We start from the raw sequence: 15284 nt of genomic DNA on the forward strand, positions 1-15284 counted from the left end.
TTTCGGGCATAAGCCCTTCTTCAGGAATGAGGAGGGTGTGCCAAGCAGGCTAAGATAAAAGGTAGGGAGGAGGGACTTGGGGGAGGGGCGTTGGGAATGTGATAGGTGGAAGGAGGTTAAGGTGAGGGTCATAGGCCGGAGAAAGCTGGAGAAATCTGCATTCATCCCTTCCGCCTAGGAACCCTCCAACCACAAGGGATAAATGCAGATTTCTCCAGCTTCCTCATCCCCCCTTTTCTCAGTCCCAACCCTTGGACTCAGCACCCCCTTCTTGACCTGCAATCTTCTTCCCGACCTCTCCGCCCCCACTCCCTCTCCAGCCTATCACCCTCACCTTAACCTCCTTCCACCTATCGCATTCCCAACGCCCCTCCCCCAAGTCCCTCCTCCCTACCTTTTATCTTAGCCTGCTTGGCACACCCTCCTCATTCCTGAAGAAGGGCTTATGCCCGAAACTTCGATTCTCCTGCTCCTTGGATGCTGCCTGACCTGCTGCACTTTTCCAGCAACTCATTTTTCAACCTAAGTAATTGTGCATGCTTTGGGATTTTTGATTTCACAACTATAAATTGCTACCTCGTCTTAGTAATGATTGTAGCCTACATCTCAAAAAAGAATTATGGCTGGCTTTGAAGTACTACCACTTGTTTAACACCTTAAATTTTTCCACTCTTGACCTGAATTGTGCAATTGCATGAATTGTAAGACAAGAACATATGGGAAGATCACAACTAAAGTTTCCTTCCCAGCCATGATCTATTGGAACTATTTTGGAACTATTGGAACTATTTTGCCATTCCTTCACAATCACTGGGTCAAAATCCTGGAACTGCCTTCTGACAGCTCTGTGGGTGACAATACATTTAAAAACCTGTTCAGTGATGCTATGACACACCTCTGGAGCAGGTGGGACATGAACCTGGGCCTTCTGGCTCAGAGGTGGGATATTGCTGTATCATATCAGTCCTTGTGGGTGTATCTACACGCCAACAACTGCAACAATTCAAGATGTCAGCGCATTATCACTTCTTCAATGGGAATTAAGGATGGGCAATTAATGCTGATATAGCATGTGATGCCTACTTCCCCTGGAAATTACTTAGTATCCAACCAAACATGGAGAGATGCAAAGTGACAGTGCAAGAAATGCAAGTGACTTCTCAAAGATATTGGAAATAGCCAAACTTAAGATGCTAATAAGCGACATCTTTCCAATTGACCTCAGTGGAAATTATGAACGGTTGGTTTCATATATGCTACCCATAACAAGCATGAATGACACAAGCCGTTAAGCTGTACCATGTTAAATCTTTTTTAATGAAACATGGATATGCTTTATTATAGATACTTCGTTCATGTATAAATCTCTATATTATTATAAAATAATTTTGATTGACACTTCAGAAAATTCTTCCTTGCTACCATGCAGTAACAAAAAAGGCATTAAACTCAGTCTTTTTTTAAAAATTCATTCACGGGATGAGGGCATCACTGGCTAGGCCAGCATTTATTGCCCATCCCTAATTGCACAGAATGCAGTTAAGAGTTAACAATATCATTGTGGGTCTTGAGTCACATGTAGGCCAAACCAGGTAAGAATGGCAGATTTCCTTCCCTGAAGGACACTAATGAAGCACATGGGTTTTTCTGACAATTGACAATGGATTCATCATCATTAGACACTCAATTCCAGAATATTTTTTCTGCTGAATTAAAATTCCACCATCTGCCATGGTAGGAGTCAAAATCCAAGCCCCAGAACAATTCTGGGTCTCCGGATTAACATCCAGCGATAATAACACTAGGCCATCCACATAACTTTACCTTATGAATCCTTTCCCAGTCAAAAGTACACAATAGAATGGATTCTGTCACTGCCGTCATTGCTCGCGTACAGTTGGGCATAGTTGGTCAGTGTTTAACACTGATGCCACACAGTGCCAGAGACCCAGGTTCGATTCCAACCACAGGTGACTACATGTGTGGAGTTGCGGATTCTTCCTGTATCTGTGTGGGTTTCCTCCGGGTGCTCCAGTTTCCTCCCACAGTCTAAAGATGTGAACTTTGGGTGGTTTGGCCATGCAAAATTGTCCAGTGTCCAGGGACCTACTGGCTAGGTGGATTAGCAATGGGAAATGCAGGGTTACAAGGATAGGGGGTAGGGGGATAGGTCCAGGTAGGATGCCCTGAGGGTCAGTGTCAACTCCATGGGCTTATTGGCCTGCTTCCCCACTGTAGAGATTCTATGTTTCCACATACATGTAAATCATTATCAGTATTTGGCTGAAACAGCATAATCAATGCACACAGGTTGAAATATCAGGTAAGTTTTGAAATTTCAAACAAGAAGCTGACTTGTAAACTGTGGATACTGCAATCCAGCCCATGCATATAGAGAGATAACACTAACATGATATTATTTAATCAAAGGAGATAGAAATAAACTCAACTGTCTGCTGCAAGTACTCCAAAGAGCAAAAGTCATTCACTGATCTGCTCACAGGCATTGCTAAGAAAACACCAAGTGACATTTGCTATTTTAAATTCATTTTTTCCAAACAAAATGCAATGGCTATTCAAAATTAGATATTAAAATTAAAGCATTAAATTCTAAAATAAAGTACTTTAGACACTGTAAACCTGAACTAAATATCAGCATAAACACAAATATTTGCAGTATTAATTTCTAACATACCTCCATAACAAAGCGTTTGTCATGACTACCACCAGTTTCAGATATCAATTCATATTTCAAACCCCTTCTCTTCTCATTTAGCTCCATAACTGGATTTTTTCCACTGGCCGTTAGGATTGGGCCCTGTGTTCTCATCTAAATATGAAACAAAACAAATGAATGAAAGATTTAATGCACCATTGCATAGTTGGTTTTAAACAGCAGGCAATAAGTCCATTCAGAACTTGAGTTCACGTTGGACTTTGTATTCATCTGTTTTTTTCACTGATTTCTGGGGACTCCCAGCTATACCGGGAGGGTTGGAAACTATCAATAGTTTTTCCAACATTTATTTTCTCAGAACATTGTGTATTTAGTGCAGTCCCATACCATAAAAAGACTTGCACATTTATAACATCTTATCATATCTGTCATCTATGTCAAGGGAGTTTCATAGACAACAAATTACTTTGATCATTTCAGATATCCAATTTTATGGAAAGGCCCCAAACTAGCACACCATAATGTAATGTGTCAAGTTTAGAATAGGGATGCAGAATTGGTTCAAGGATAGAACACAGAGGGTAGTGGGTCACTTTTCAGATTGGAGGCCTGTGACCAGCAGTGTGCCACAACGATTGGTGCTAGGTCCATTGCTTTTTGTCACTTATATAAATGATTTGGGTGTGAACATAGGAGGTAGTCAGTAAGTTTGCAGAGGAGACCAAAATTGGAAGTGCAGTGGATAGTTAAGAAGGTTACCTCAAGAGTACAATGGGATCTTGATCAGATGGGCCGCGACATGGCAGATGGAGTTTAATTTAGATAAATGTGAGGTGTTGCATTCTGGAAAGGCAAATCAGAGCAGGACTTATATTTTTAATGGTAAGGTCCTGGGCAGTGTTGCTGAACAAAGAGACCTTGGAGTTCAGGTTCACAGTTCCTTGAAGGTGGAGTCTGAGGTAGGTAGGATAGTGAAGAAAGGGTTTAGTGTGCTTTCCTTTATTGGTCACAGTATTGATTACAGGAGTTGGGAGATCATTGGTTGGGCAACTTCTACAATACTGGTTGCAATTCTGGTCTCTCTCTTATAGGAAGGATGTTGTGAAACTTGATAGGGTTCAGAAAAGATTTACAAGGTTGGAGGGTTTGAGCTACAGGGAGGCTGAAGAGGCTGGGGCTGTTTTCCCTGGAAGGCTGGAGGCTGAGGGGTGACATTGAGGGGCGGCACAGTGGCAGGCACTGCTGCCTCACAGCGCCAGAGACCCGGGTTCAATTCCCGCCTCAGGCGATTGACTGTGTGGAGTTTGCACATTCTCCCAGTGTCTGCGTGGGTTTCCTCCGGGTGCTCTGGTTTCCTCCCACAGTCCAAAGATGTGCAGGTCAGGTGAATTGGCCATGCTAAATTGTCCATAGTGTTAGGTAAGGGGTAAATGTAGGGGTATGGGTGGTTTGTGCTTCGGCGGGTCGGTGTGGACTTGTTGGGTGAAGGGCCTGTTCCCACACTGTAAAGTAATCTAATCTAATCAAAGAGGTTTATAAAATCATGAGGGGCATGGATAGGGTAAACAGACAAGGCGTTGGGGGGGGGGGGGGGGGGGGGGGAGTCGAGAACTATAGGGCATAGGTTTAGGGTGAGAGAGGAAGATTTAAAAAAGGACCCAATGGGCAACTTTTTTATGCAGAGGGTGATGCATGAATGGAATGAGCTGACAAAGGAAGTGGTGGAGGCTGGTACAATCACAACATTTAAAAGGCATCTGGATGGGTAAATGAATAGGAAGGGTTTACAGCGATATGGACGAAGTGCTGACAAATCAGATTAGATTAATTTAGGATAGCTGTTCCCATGCTGTACATCTCTATGATTCTATGGAAGACTCAGAAACTGCAACTTAAATGATCTTCTTCACATTTTAAGAACCTTTAGAACAACTGGTTTCAGCCATATTATTTGTGGGTGAGTATCCCATTCAGAACAGTATTTCCTTTTAAACTAGCACACCATCATTCACGTTCTTACTTCTGAAAGATAATTAACTGCTACATAGTTGTAGATAGGATTTTGCATTATATTTGTCAACCAGCTGTATCTTGCTCAACCATCTGGGGATTTATGGTAGTGTCTGAAGCCAATTTGCTAAACTGGGATTTTTTTTCTAATCTGATTAAATTTGAAGGGTTTAATAAATATGAAGTCACCAATTACTTATGGTGACATAAGCTGCAGTCGCAAGCATTTCAAACAGCAAATTCATGTCATGTGGGCAGTGAATCAGATGAAAGCAAGACTCTCGAGGTCTGAGAGGGGCATCTGGGATGGGAAGAACTTCAAGAATAGGATGTGCTCACTTGCAGTATTTCTCAAACCTAATTTGATGCAAGTCAAATGTTCACAAAAATCAAATTCTACTGAAGACATCTAAAGCTGGAATGAGAAACATGCATTCCAGCAACATATTTCTCTCAATATAAATAGGACAATTTTATCAGAAGAAACTCAACACTTCCGAAGCTGGTTTTTTGCTGCATAAAGATGGTAAAATAATAGCTAAGCAGTGCTGCTAGTCCATGCTTCTGAAATTTTAGTCCGCAATAAACACAAATGAGGAATGGGTGGCTGTTATTTGTGCTAATTAACAATTCATGTGGAAAGTTTGAAATTTAGCTCTGCACATTTTGAAATAAGCTAGTCAGTATTTTGATCTGAAATATAACTATTCTTCTGAAGTTTACACTTTGCAGGAAAATTTTCTCATTTTGCATGCAGCATCCATATCAAACATTGCTGGATTAGACACATCACAGACCATGACACTCTACCTAAACTGCAAAACCATGAACAACAAATTCATCTCAGAATAACATTTCAATTTCCCCTTGTCATTATACACTTAAAACAAATTCATCAGGGAACTGGTATATAGTGGTAACTGATCCTTTTGCTGAAAGCACTGGAAAATGTGTTGGATTGGAAAATTGATATCTCATGTGGCAGCCATAAGTTTAATATAAAACAAATATTAGTAAAGCAATTTTTTTTTGCTTGGTGGGTGGGGGAGGGGGTATATTCAGCTCAGCTTTAAAAGCAGTTTGAACTTGCTTATCAACATAAAAAAAAAGATAATTCATGCTAAAATGATCAGATTGAAGATTTTTGTAGGTGCCAGGGAAGATGAATGAGAGCTAAATTTACAATATTTTTTTACCTTAAAGTTGCTAAAAAACACAATTTGCAGTTTAAGTCTGAAAATTGTATTTTAGTCCAACTTGCTCACTCCATTACCCATGATTTGACCAAATAATTTTGAATCTATTTGCCAAACCACATCCACCACACTTTCAAAAGTTGATCAATTTGGTTTTGGATGTTGTTTGCTGAGCTCAAATTAAATGCATTAAGTGGCAATCAAATTTTGCCACTTCAAATGTTCAGGCAATCAAAAATACTCCAGTAACTTGATCAGTCAAACTTAACTGAAATATACTGCTAACTTAATGGGCAACTTTAATAATTCTGTTCGCACTATTAAATATTAATTTTTTTTCCTTTTAACATTTCAATTTGAAACACTGACAGAACTTGAAAGCTGCTCAACCTTTGCTATTATCCAATTAATTTGCTTTGTTTCACAAGCTTTTAAGAAAATAGTTATTTGCAACTCTAAAGCACATACACTTGGAAATGTACATCTTGGTTTCTAATTGCCCAACTGTAAACTTTTGGACAAGCATGGTAACTAGCTATGTCCAATATGATTACTTTCAAAAGAAAACAAAACAGTAAAAAGAAAATTAGTTTTATGTATATTATTTAACTAAATATTGTGAATACCAATTTTATTTAACCTGAAACAATGCAAATAGTTAAGGGTAAAAAAAAAAGTGTGAAATATCAATGCAAATTAACAAATTGATTCTTTACACCATTTATTCATAGTTAGATATTGGAAATCTGGCACCTCTAGAGTATTGGTACTAGCAGCAGTAGCACAGCCAACTGTGTCATTGCTAGAATTTGTAGAAACCGTTTCATTCTTATCATCGCCTGAGGACTTTTCTTCCATCTCCTGAGATTCAAAACCCATCTTTAAATCCATACCAGTTGGACAGCCCATAGCTTGCAGTACCTGGAACAATAGTTACATTAAAACAAATGGTGATTTCAGAAGTTGAATGTTTGTTTTGCCCCAGTGGAGGATCTTGAAAAATTCCATTTAGCATTCAGATCACTCACGCAATTGCATTAATCAATTCACTACCACTATTTCTTTATTCTTGAAAGTTGGCAAGACTGACAAGAAAAAAGATCTAGTCGCCCATCTAGTTAATCTGGAATCTCACAGGTCGGCCTGGTTGGGGTTGTTGGGTCCTTTTTTCAAAAGGCAAATTAGTTATACAATAATTCAGCGGCTTTCAGAGTAATTTTTTGCTGCTCACCAAAATTAACAAGCTTTCTGAATTCAATTATGCAACATGCCATGATGTATAGATTATTACCAGGGCCTTAAAAATATCATTCATAACTTTGAGTTGTTGTTAAACAACAGAAACCTGATCAGCATAAGATAGCTTGTTGCATTTGAAATCATGACTGTTACAGTCAACTGCAGAGTATCCAAATGAAGAATATTCGTGATTATTCTTGCTGCAACTGAACAAAGAGTTCTGTAAAACACTGCACTAAGTCCAAAAACTGCAGTTTTAAATTTGTATTTCTGGCTGAAATGGATTAATTAAAAAAAGAAATAACTGGGAAATTCTTTTACCTGGCTGGGTAGTTGAGGTAGGTAACCTCACAACCTTTAAAAAGCATTTGGATGAATACTTAATGCGTCATACCATTCAAGGCTATGGGCCTAGTGCTGGAAAGTGGGACTAGTGTAACTAGTTATATATTTCTAGTGGTACAGATGTGATGGGCCAAAAGGCCTCTCTTTGTACTGTATAATTCTATGAATCACTACTTGCATATTAACGAACATAAAGCAGTTTCATATATTAGAATTCTGTATTTGAATCTGGTAATAATTGAGATAGTCAGCCAAACTACAGGCTTGAACTTATACCTATTCCTGACACATTTCAAAACACATTCCTCCTTTACCGTTCACACACCTTTCTGGATTCAATGTTGGAACATGATAAACTAGGGGGTAGGTTGCTAATTCACATTAAATTGTTTGGTGTGGCAGCATTTCCAAGAGATACATAGGATATCTGTCCTTGTGCAAAATCTAGGCCATTCTACATTTGTCTGAAAACTGAAGGATCTCAAAAGACCTTAACAGCTGGTATTAAAAACCATAATGAAAGCATTCGTTTGTAAAATTGCTCAGCAATAGTTAACATGAATTTAACAGGCAACTTAATTGAATTGATAAGTGAATGAAGGAATACAGGAGAGCACCAGAAACAGCACTAAGCATACTTAAAAAAGTCAACCTGGCAAAACTACAAATCAAGATTACCTGGGAGCCAAACAGCATAAGCAGCAAGTGACAGATAGAGCTAAGTGACTACCCAACAACTAATCAGATTTCAGTCCTGCCATATTCAGTCATGATTAGTATTGGACAATTAAACAACTCTCCACAACATTCCCATCTTCAATAATGGGTGAGTCCAGCACATAAATGCAAAGATAAGGCTGAAGCATTTGCAACAGTCTTCAGCCAGAAGGGCCAAGTGAATGGTCCATCTCTATCTCCTCCAGACCAGACTTCAGTCCACGTCATCCAGAAATGGTTGGGTACCATGTATTGAAAAGCTACAGGCCCTGATAACATACTAGCAATAGCACTGAAGACATGTGCCCCAGAACTCTGCGTGCGCCCACCCAAACCAAACTGCTCCAGTACCACTCAACATAGGCATTTACCTGACTTTGAAGAAAATTTCCCAGGTATGTTCTGTACACAAAATCAAGACAAATCCAATCCAACCTATTATTACTATCAGTGCATTCTTGATCAGGAAAGAGACAGAAGGCATCATCAGCACTGCTATCAAGCAGCATCTGTTTGATAATACCTGCTCACTGATGCTCAGTATAAGATCTGATTTCATTATAGCTTTGGTTCAAAAATGGTCAAAAGGACTGAATTCCAGAGACGAGGGGAGTGTGACCAGTCTATACACCGAGGCCACATTTGATCAAGTGTGGCATCAAGGAGCCTAGTTAAACAGGATTCAACTGGAATCAGGTGAAAATCTCTCCACTGGTTCAAGACATACATGGCACAAAGAAAGACAGTTGCGGTGACTGAAAATCAGTCAACTCAGTACCAGGATATCACCGCAGGTGTTTCGTGATAATTTCTAATCAACTTGTCGAGAGATGGTATTACAAACCTCAGGAGCAGATGGGACCCAGACAGCGGGATGCTGTCACTGCACCACAAGTGTACTAGACCTAACAACCTTCAGCTGCTGCACCAATGACCTTCCCTCCATTATAAGGTCAGAAGTGGGGTTGTTCACAGATGATTGTGCTATTCAGCACTATTTGCGATGCCCCAGATACAAAAGCAGTTCATGTTCAATTATATCAAGAACTGTAATAGATCCGAGTTTGGGCGGACAAGTGATAAGTGACTTTCACGTCACACATGTTGAGATGGTCAGTGCCTGCCACAAGAGAGAATTCAACCATTACCCTCAACATTCAATGGCATTACTATAATTGAACACTCCCCCTCACCCCCTCTAATACCAACATCCTGGGGATTATCATTGAACAGAAAATGAACTGGACTAGCCATACAAATACTGTTGATACAAGGGCAGATCAGAGGTGTGGAATCCTGCAGCATACAACTCACCTCTGACCTGACCAAAGCCTGTACACCACCTACAAGGCACAAGTCAGGAGTATGATTAAATATTCTCCAATTGCATGGAATGAGTGCAGCTCTAAAAACACTCAGGAAGCTTGACACAATCTAGAATAAACTAGCCCAATTTATTGGCACCATGTTCACAAACATTCACTCCCTCCACTGCCATAGCTAAGTGGCAACATAGTGTGGCATCTACAAGATGCATTGCCGAAACTCACCACGTGACAGCACATTCCAAGCCCACAACCATTACCACCTGGGACAAGGGCAGCAGATATATAGAACACACCACCATGTGCAAGTTTCTGCCCAAGCCACTCACCATCCTGACTTGGAAATATAGCACAACTGCTCCAATGTCACTGGGTCAAAACCCTGGAACTCCTTACTACGAGTGTGGATCTACTTGCATCAAATGAACTGCAGCGGTTCAAGAAGGCTGCACACCACTACCAAGGAATGGGAAATAAATGCTGGGCCAACCGGCGACATTCACTTCCCATGAACAAATTAATTTTTTTTGCACTAGTTGTGGAAAGGCAGATATTCATTTGGAATCCTAAGTCAATACTGCAGAATGTGAGTTATGTAGCTAATAGCCCCACACAAACTCTTTGTCTCAGCTATGCCACCATGGGTGTCAAAAGTAATGAGAGAATCTTCCCCTGAAACAAGTAGAAAAATTAAAAGGTACGTAGTGACCCAGCTATAGCATTTTCACAATAACATTGATGTAAGTATGAAAAAGAGATGACATAGTGACTCTTGGCTAATAATAAAGCTTAGGGAGCAAAACTTTCAAAATGAAATGTCAATGCATTCTTGGCCAGCTCAATATTATATCACGTAGATTGTGTGAGGACCACAAATCATTTTTACCCCATTAGAACACACACATTGTAACTTACATGCAAACTTTTACTGCACTTTTTCTTTTAGGATGCAAATAGTATCAATACTCTTCTTCCAAACCAAGTAGTGTGCTATATTGTTGATCCCAGTAATAATTTAAAACTTCTGCAAAATTGGCCCTAATTTGGAATACAATTAGTTCACAACTAGTGCTGAAAATTGCAGATTTCCACTATCATCCACATTAAAGATTATATGCAAACGTAATCAGTCTTTTCCACACATATTCTCAGTACTCTGTAGTTTATTTATGCAGAATTTATGTTTTACTATTGATCCAGTTGTTGTGGTTTTGCCACTGATCTTTGAGATCAAGTTAATACCTGGCTTCTAACTTCTGGTTCTGCTCTTGGTATCACTGTAATTTTGTTTCAAGATACGTAGGCACTGCGAGCAAGGACAGCGTTTGTTGTCCACCATTAATTTTGTTGATCTGAGTGGCTTTCTAGGCCACTTCAGAGGCAATGACATTTCTGTGAATCTGGAGTCCCAAGCAGGCTTGATTGGGTAAAGATCAAATGATAAGTCCTCAATGACATATGAGAAAAACAGAGATTCAAAACCAAGGTCTACTGTGCCCAAAAACTGTGAAGAATACGATTTGAAACCTAGGTGTTTATCAACATGTTGTACTACCTTCATAAAACAACTTTAGCTGAGGTACATCAATCTTTAATAGCTCATAAAAAGGCATATTTCCTGGAGACACTAATCCCGCAAGGAATTTGCAACCTTTGCCTCATTTATATCAAGGTGATATTACGATTGGTGACTGTTGAATGAATGAATGCTAGGTCCATTGTAAATATACAAGTCCTCAGCTCACTGCCCAAAGAAGGCAGCATTGTTATTCTATAATACAAATGGCCGAAATGAAAAACAAAACGTCATAACTCCAAGCGACAAAATGTCAGAAAGATAAACAACTAGTAATCTTGGGTGGAAATTGACAGTGTGGACTTTCCAGCCCTATAGAGGTCAGGAACAGCAGCAAATACTGGTGCTGGCTAGTGTATGCATTTCACGGATTCTGATGCTGTCTGCTATGAAGGAGGTAGCCAGCTAACTCTTTAAAAGGGTCTTGGCAATGATAATCAAAAGGAAGTCAAATAGGATTTTCCAAATCAGCCTTCAGTTCTCCATCTGAACTGGGGACTGGGTGGGGTTGCAATCCATAGGCCAGAAGACTGAATTCCAGGTAGGCTGTCCTAGTTAACTTGGTGTCAGTGTAGCAAATGGCCACACCCACAAATGCCATTTTTTTTTAAACTTTGAATTTTAAAGATGTTGGAAAGATAGTAACCCAATATTACTGGAACCTATAGATTCAACAAACAAATTGCATCAGGTCACAACTGGATGTTAGTTTTGAGTTACATGGCTCAGGAGTACCTCCCAATACCTACAACTGGCTTGCACACCCAGTGAACATTTCCAGTTTCTTTGAATTAGGGTACATGCGGAACTTCTTTTATCAACCTGTTGAAGATATTTCTGCCAAGATTTAAGCTGCAACATTCTTGCATCCAGTCCTCTCTCTTATGAATAGATTTAGTTGTCAAGTTCTTGTTCTTGGATAGGAACAGATGTATGACCAGAGGTGAGAGGTCCATTGAGGGAGAAATAAATTTAACACCTAAGAACTGGCATTTTCGATGGCTAAAGCAAACTTAAACAGAAGCAAATCTGAAAGTAGAATACTGCAGATGCCAAAAAATGAAATAATAACAAAAATGCTGAAATGCTTAACACATCAGGCAGCATTTGTGGAGGGCAAAATAGAGTTAATGTTTAAGGTTGATGATCTTACTCTGTTTCACTTAAGGAGAGGCAGTTCGATTGAAAAACAGTCTCCTTCAATAGTTGGCAACATTTAACAATAGGTAGAAACACAATGTTAACATGAAGTGCAAGTGGAGACAGATTGAAATGAATTATTCAGCATACAATGATCTTTAAGTATAGCAATTGCATGCAAGAAATCAGAACAATATTTACTCACTAATAATGGATCGATCAAAAAAATTAAATCCAAGTAAATTTGATTGTTGCCTTCAGTAGAAGTTGCCTATTCATGGCATGATTACAGATTCAATGAATATTTTTACCCAATTAGCACTATCAAAATTTACTTGAACAAACTAAGAAAACATCACATTGCAGTGGGCTACCATATCTTACCTTAACTGCTACATTAAGTTTGGCTGTTTTTTTGGAAGGTCCTGAGGCTTCATAGGTTTTTCCATCAACATCCACAGACATAGTGAAAACAGGTGCATGCACAGGACCAGATTGTGAAAGAAGCTTGTATTGCAAACCAGGTTTAATTTGATTCAGCCTCATCAGAGCATTCATAGGTTGGTTAACGTCTATTGTTTTGCTTTCCATTACTAAAAAGAAAGTGTAACAAAGAAAATCTTAAAACTCTTCAAAAGTTTTAATTTTGTTAGAAAGAATAGTTCTACTTTAGAAATAAAACCATGATTTTTCTGTCTAAAAGCTTAACAGATTTAAGATGTATAAACCAAGTTTTGATTTCACCAAGTTTTTTTTATATATGGGACTTATTGTGCCCTCAGAAACCTGGCTGATTTTTTTCTGTGTAGCCAGTAGATGTTATTTTAATGAAACATTTAACTGATAAATTTCTGGGAGTTTAAGTACAAGCGTACCTTCCCACAAGTCACTCCAGACACACAGCAAACATTATGGGGAAATCATTACCATACTTATGGTTTGCTTCTACTGTCCTGTTCTTTCTAATATTGCGTGAACTAATGCCCAACTGACTTCATCCATAACCTTTTATTCCAGTCACCCATAATCTAACCTATCTTCCTCACCTCTGATGCAGTGTAACTAACTGATCTCCAATCATTTTGCTCCACCATTAATGGTTTGCATCTTGGAAGATTTATCTCTAACACAATTTCTTATTCAACCTTTCAAAATCACTAATCTTTGAAACTCTGGCCCCTTTTTATTCTATGTTCCATTTTGGTTAAATGTAAACATCTGAAATAGAAACAGAAATAGAGCCCGTCAAGTCTGTTGTACCATGACTTTAGCACCCTTACCACAACCTGAACCTCACGTCCACCACGTAGCCATTTGACATCATGTACAAGCTAGAATTGTAGTCCAATTTAAATTGAAATCTGCAAATTTGATGAATTTCTATCATAAACTCTGCAATTCGCTCCCGATTTCATTCACCATCCCATCATTAAGAATTACATCAATATTTTGTTTAAGCTAGGAACTGAATTTCAATTAAATATTCTAAAATGTCAGAAGGTTTTCTTCCAAATCTGTCTTTATTTCATACCTATCTCAATAATTTGAAAAATTTACAGCCTGGGATGACATTTAGCCTGGCATGGACGAGTTGGATTGAAGGGTCTGTTTCTCTATGCTATATGACTCTATGAATCAATGTTTGCTCACCTGCCCCATTCGCATGTTATGCTTCGCCCGGTCAAACTCTATTGCTTCCCACTCCGCCTCGAGAACCCAATGAATTCCAAATCTCATGTACAAAGTCTTGTTCTCTCTATACTTTTGCAAACCTTGAAACTTGCCTGATCTTATTCTGATTTCCTTCAGATCTTCTCTTTTCTTTTAATCCATTGTTACTGGCAAGGACTTCAATTGTTTTTTTCCTCCATGCTTAAATCTTCTTTTACCATATTAAGTAATGCTTTATAGATGCAAGTTATTGTGCATTGAGATCTCTCTCTCTTTCAGTTTGTAAACTAAAAATACAAGTTTTTTGCGAATACTAACACTCCATTGAAAAAACTAACACTTTGCCAATATGGTTCAGAGTTGCTGAAGACTCTTAACTTGCCACCTTAAGTAGTTTCCAATTTGTTAGCTAATGCCAAGCCTGCAACAACCAATATTTTAGCCCATCTCAAAACTACATTCTAAATGCTCCATTCAACACTCAAGTTTAGAAATGGAAATAGAAGCATGGAAAGAGGTTATGCTGTTGAAAGTATTAGTGCCAACTATAACCTCATTATCTTGTTCTTTTCATGCATCCTTTAATACACAATCATTTAAGAACTATAAATACTTTTTACTCTTCAAGATTGAACGTGCCAGTTTCAAAAGTGACAGATGTTTTTATTACCTCTTCCAGATTCCAATAATTTCCGTTTGAACAAAGCTTCAATTTATGGCCTGTATTGTGATCCATTAACCATTGGAAATGATCTCTAATTGTCTTTGACACTTTCAATAATTTCACCCTAAACTGTTGTATTCCAGAAAATATAGCAAAAGTTGCAAACCCTCCCAACATTTGCATCACTCGAATAAATTTAATAAATTTCACCTTTTCATGCAATTAATATAATTTATTGAATAACGTACACTGATTCGAGTCATAGAGGTCTACAACACAGAGAAAGGCCTTTCAGGCCATCAAGTCTGGGGGCAGTTACTGTCCCCTCCACCAAGAGGGAAAGTTTTTTCTTATCTCTCCCTCTTGCCTACCTATGCCCCTCAATTTTACACGTACCACTCATGTCCCCTCAGTCTCATCCACCCCAATGAAAACAATTCCAGTCTATCCAATCTCTCTTCATAAATGAAACTCTCCATCCCAGGCAAGAGCCTGGGAAATCTCTTCTGCACCCTTTCCAGTGGAACCACATCATAAGAAATAGGAGCAGGAGTAGGCTATCTAATCTCTGGAGCTTAAAAATGTGTTGCTGGAAAAGCGCAGGTCGGGCAGCATCAAAGGAACAGGAGAATCGATGTTGCGGGCATTCCTGAAGAAGGGCTTATTCCCGAAACGTCGATTCTCCTGTTCCTTTGATGCTGCCTGACCTGCTGCGCTTTTCCAG

At 39.0% G+C, this 15284-nt stretch overlaps 1 protein-coding gene across 5 annotated transcripts in view; it reads right to left on the minus strand.

Moving 5' to 3' along the window:
• Window positions 1-15284, minus strand: part of LOC122564828 (spermatid perinuclear RNA binding protein) — a 167565-nt gene that overhangs the window by 21370 nt on the left and 130911 nt on the right. For all 5 annotated transcript variants that reach the window (XM_043720135.1, XM_043720131.1, XM_043720134.1 and 2 more), the window contains 3 exons: window positions 12610-12818; window positions 6637-6804; window positions 2696-2830 (listed from right to left, as the gene is read on the minus strand). In XM_043720135.1, coding sequence (XP_043576070.1) covers window positions 2696-2830; window positions 6637-6804; window positions 12610-12818 — 512 coding nt within the window. The remainder of the gene's footprint in view (window positions 1-2695; window positions 2831-6636; window positions 6805-12609; window positions 12819-15284) is intronic.

Source organism: Chiloscyllium plagiosum, chromosome 30, assembly GCF_004010195.1.
Source record: "Chiloscyllium plagiosum isolate BGI_BamShark_2017 chromosome 30, ASM401019v2, whole genome shotgun sequence".
NCBI lineage: Eukaryota > Metazoa > Chordata > Chondrichthyes > Orectolobiformes > Hemiscylliidae > Chiloscyllium > Chiloscyllium plagiosum.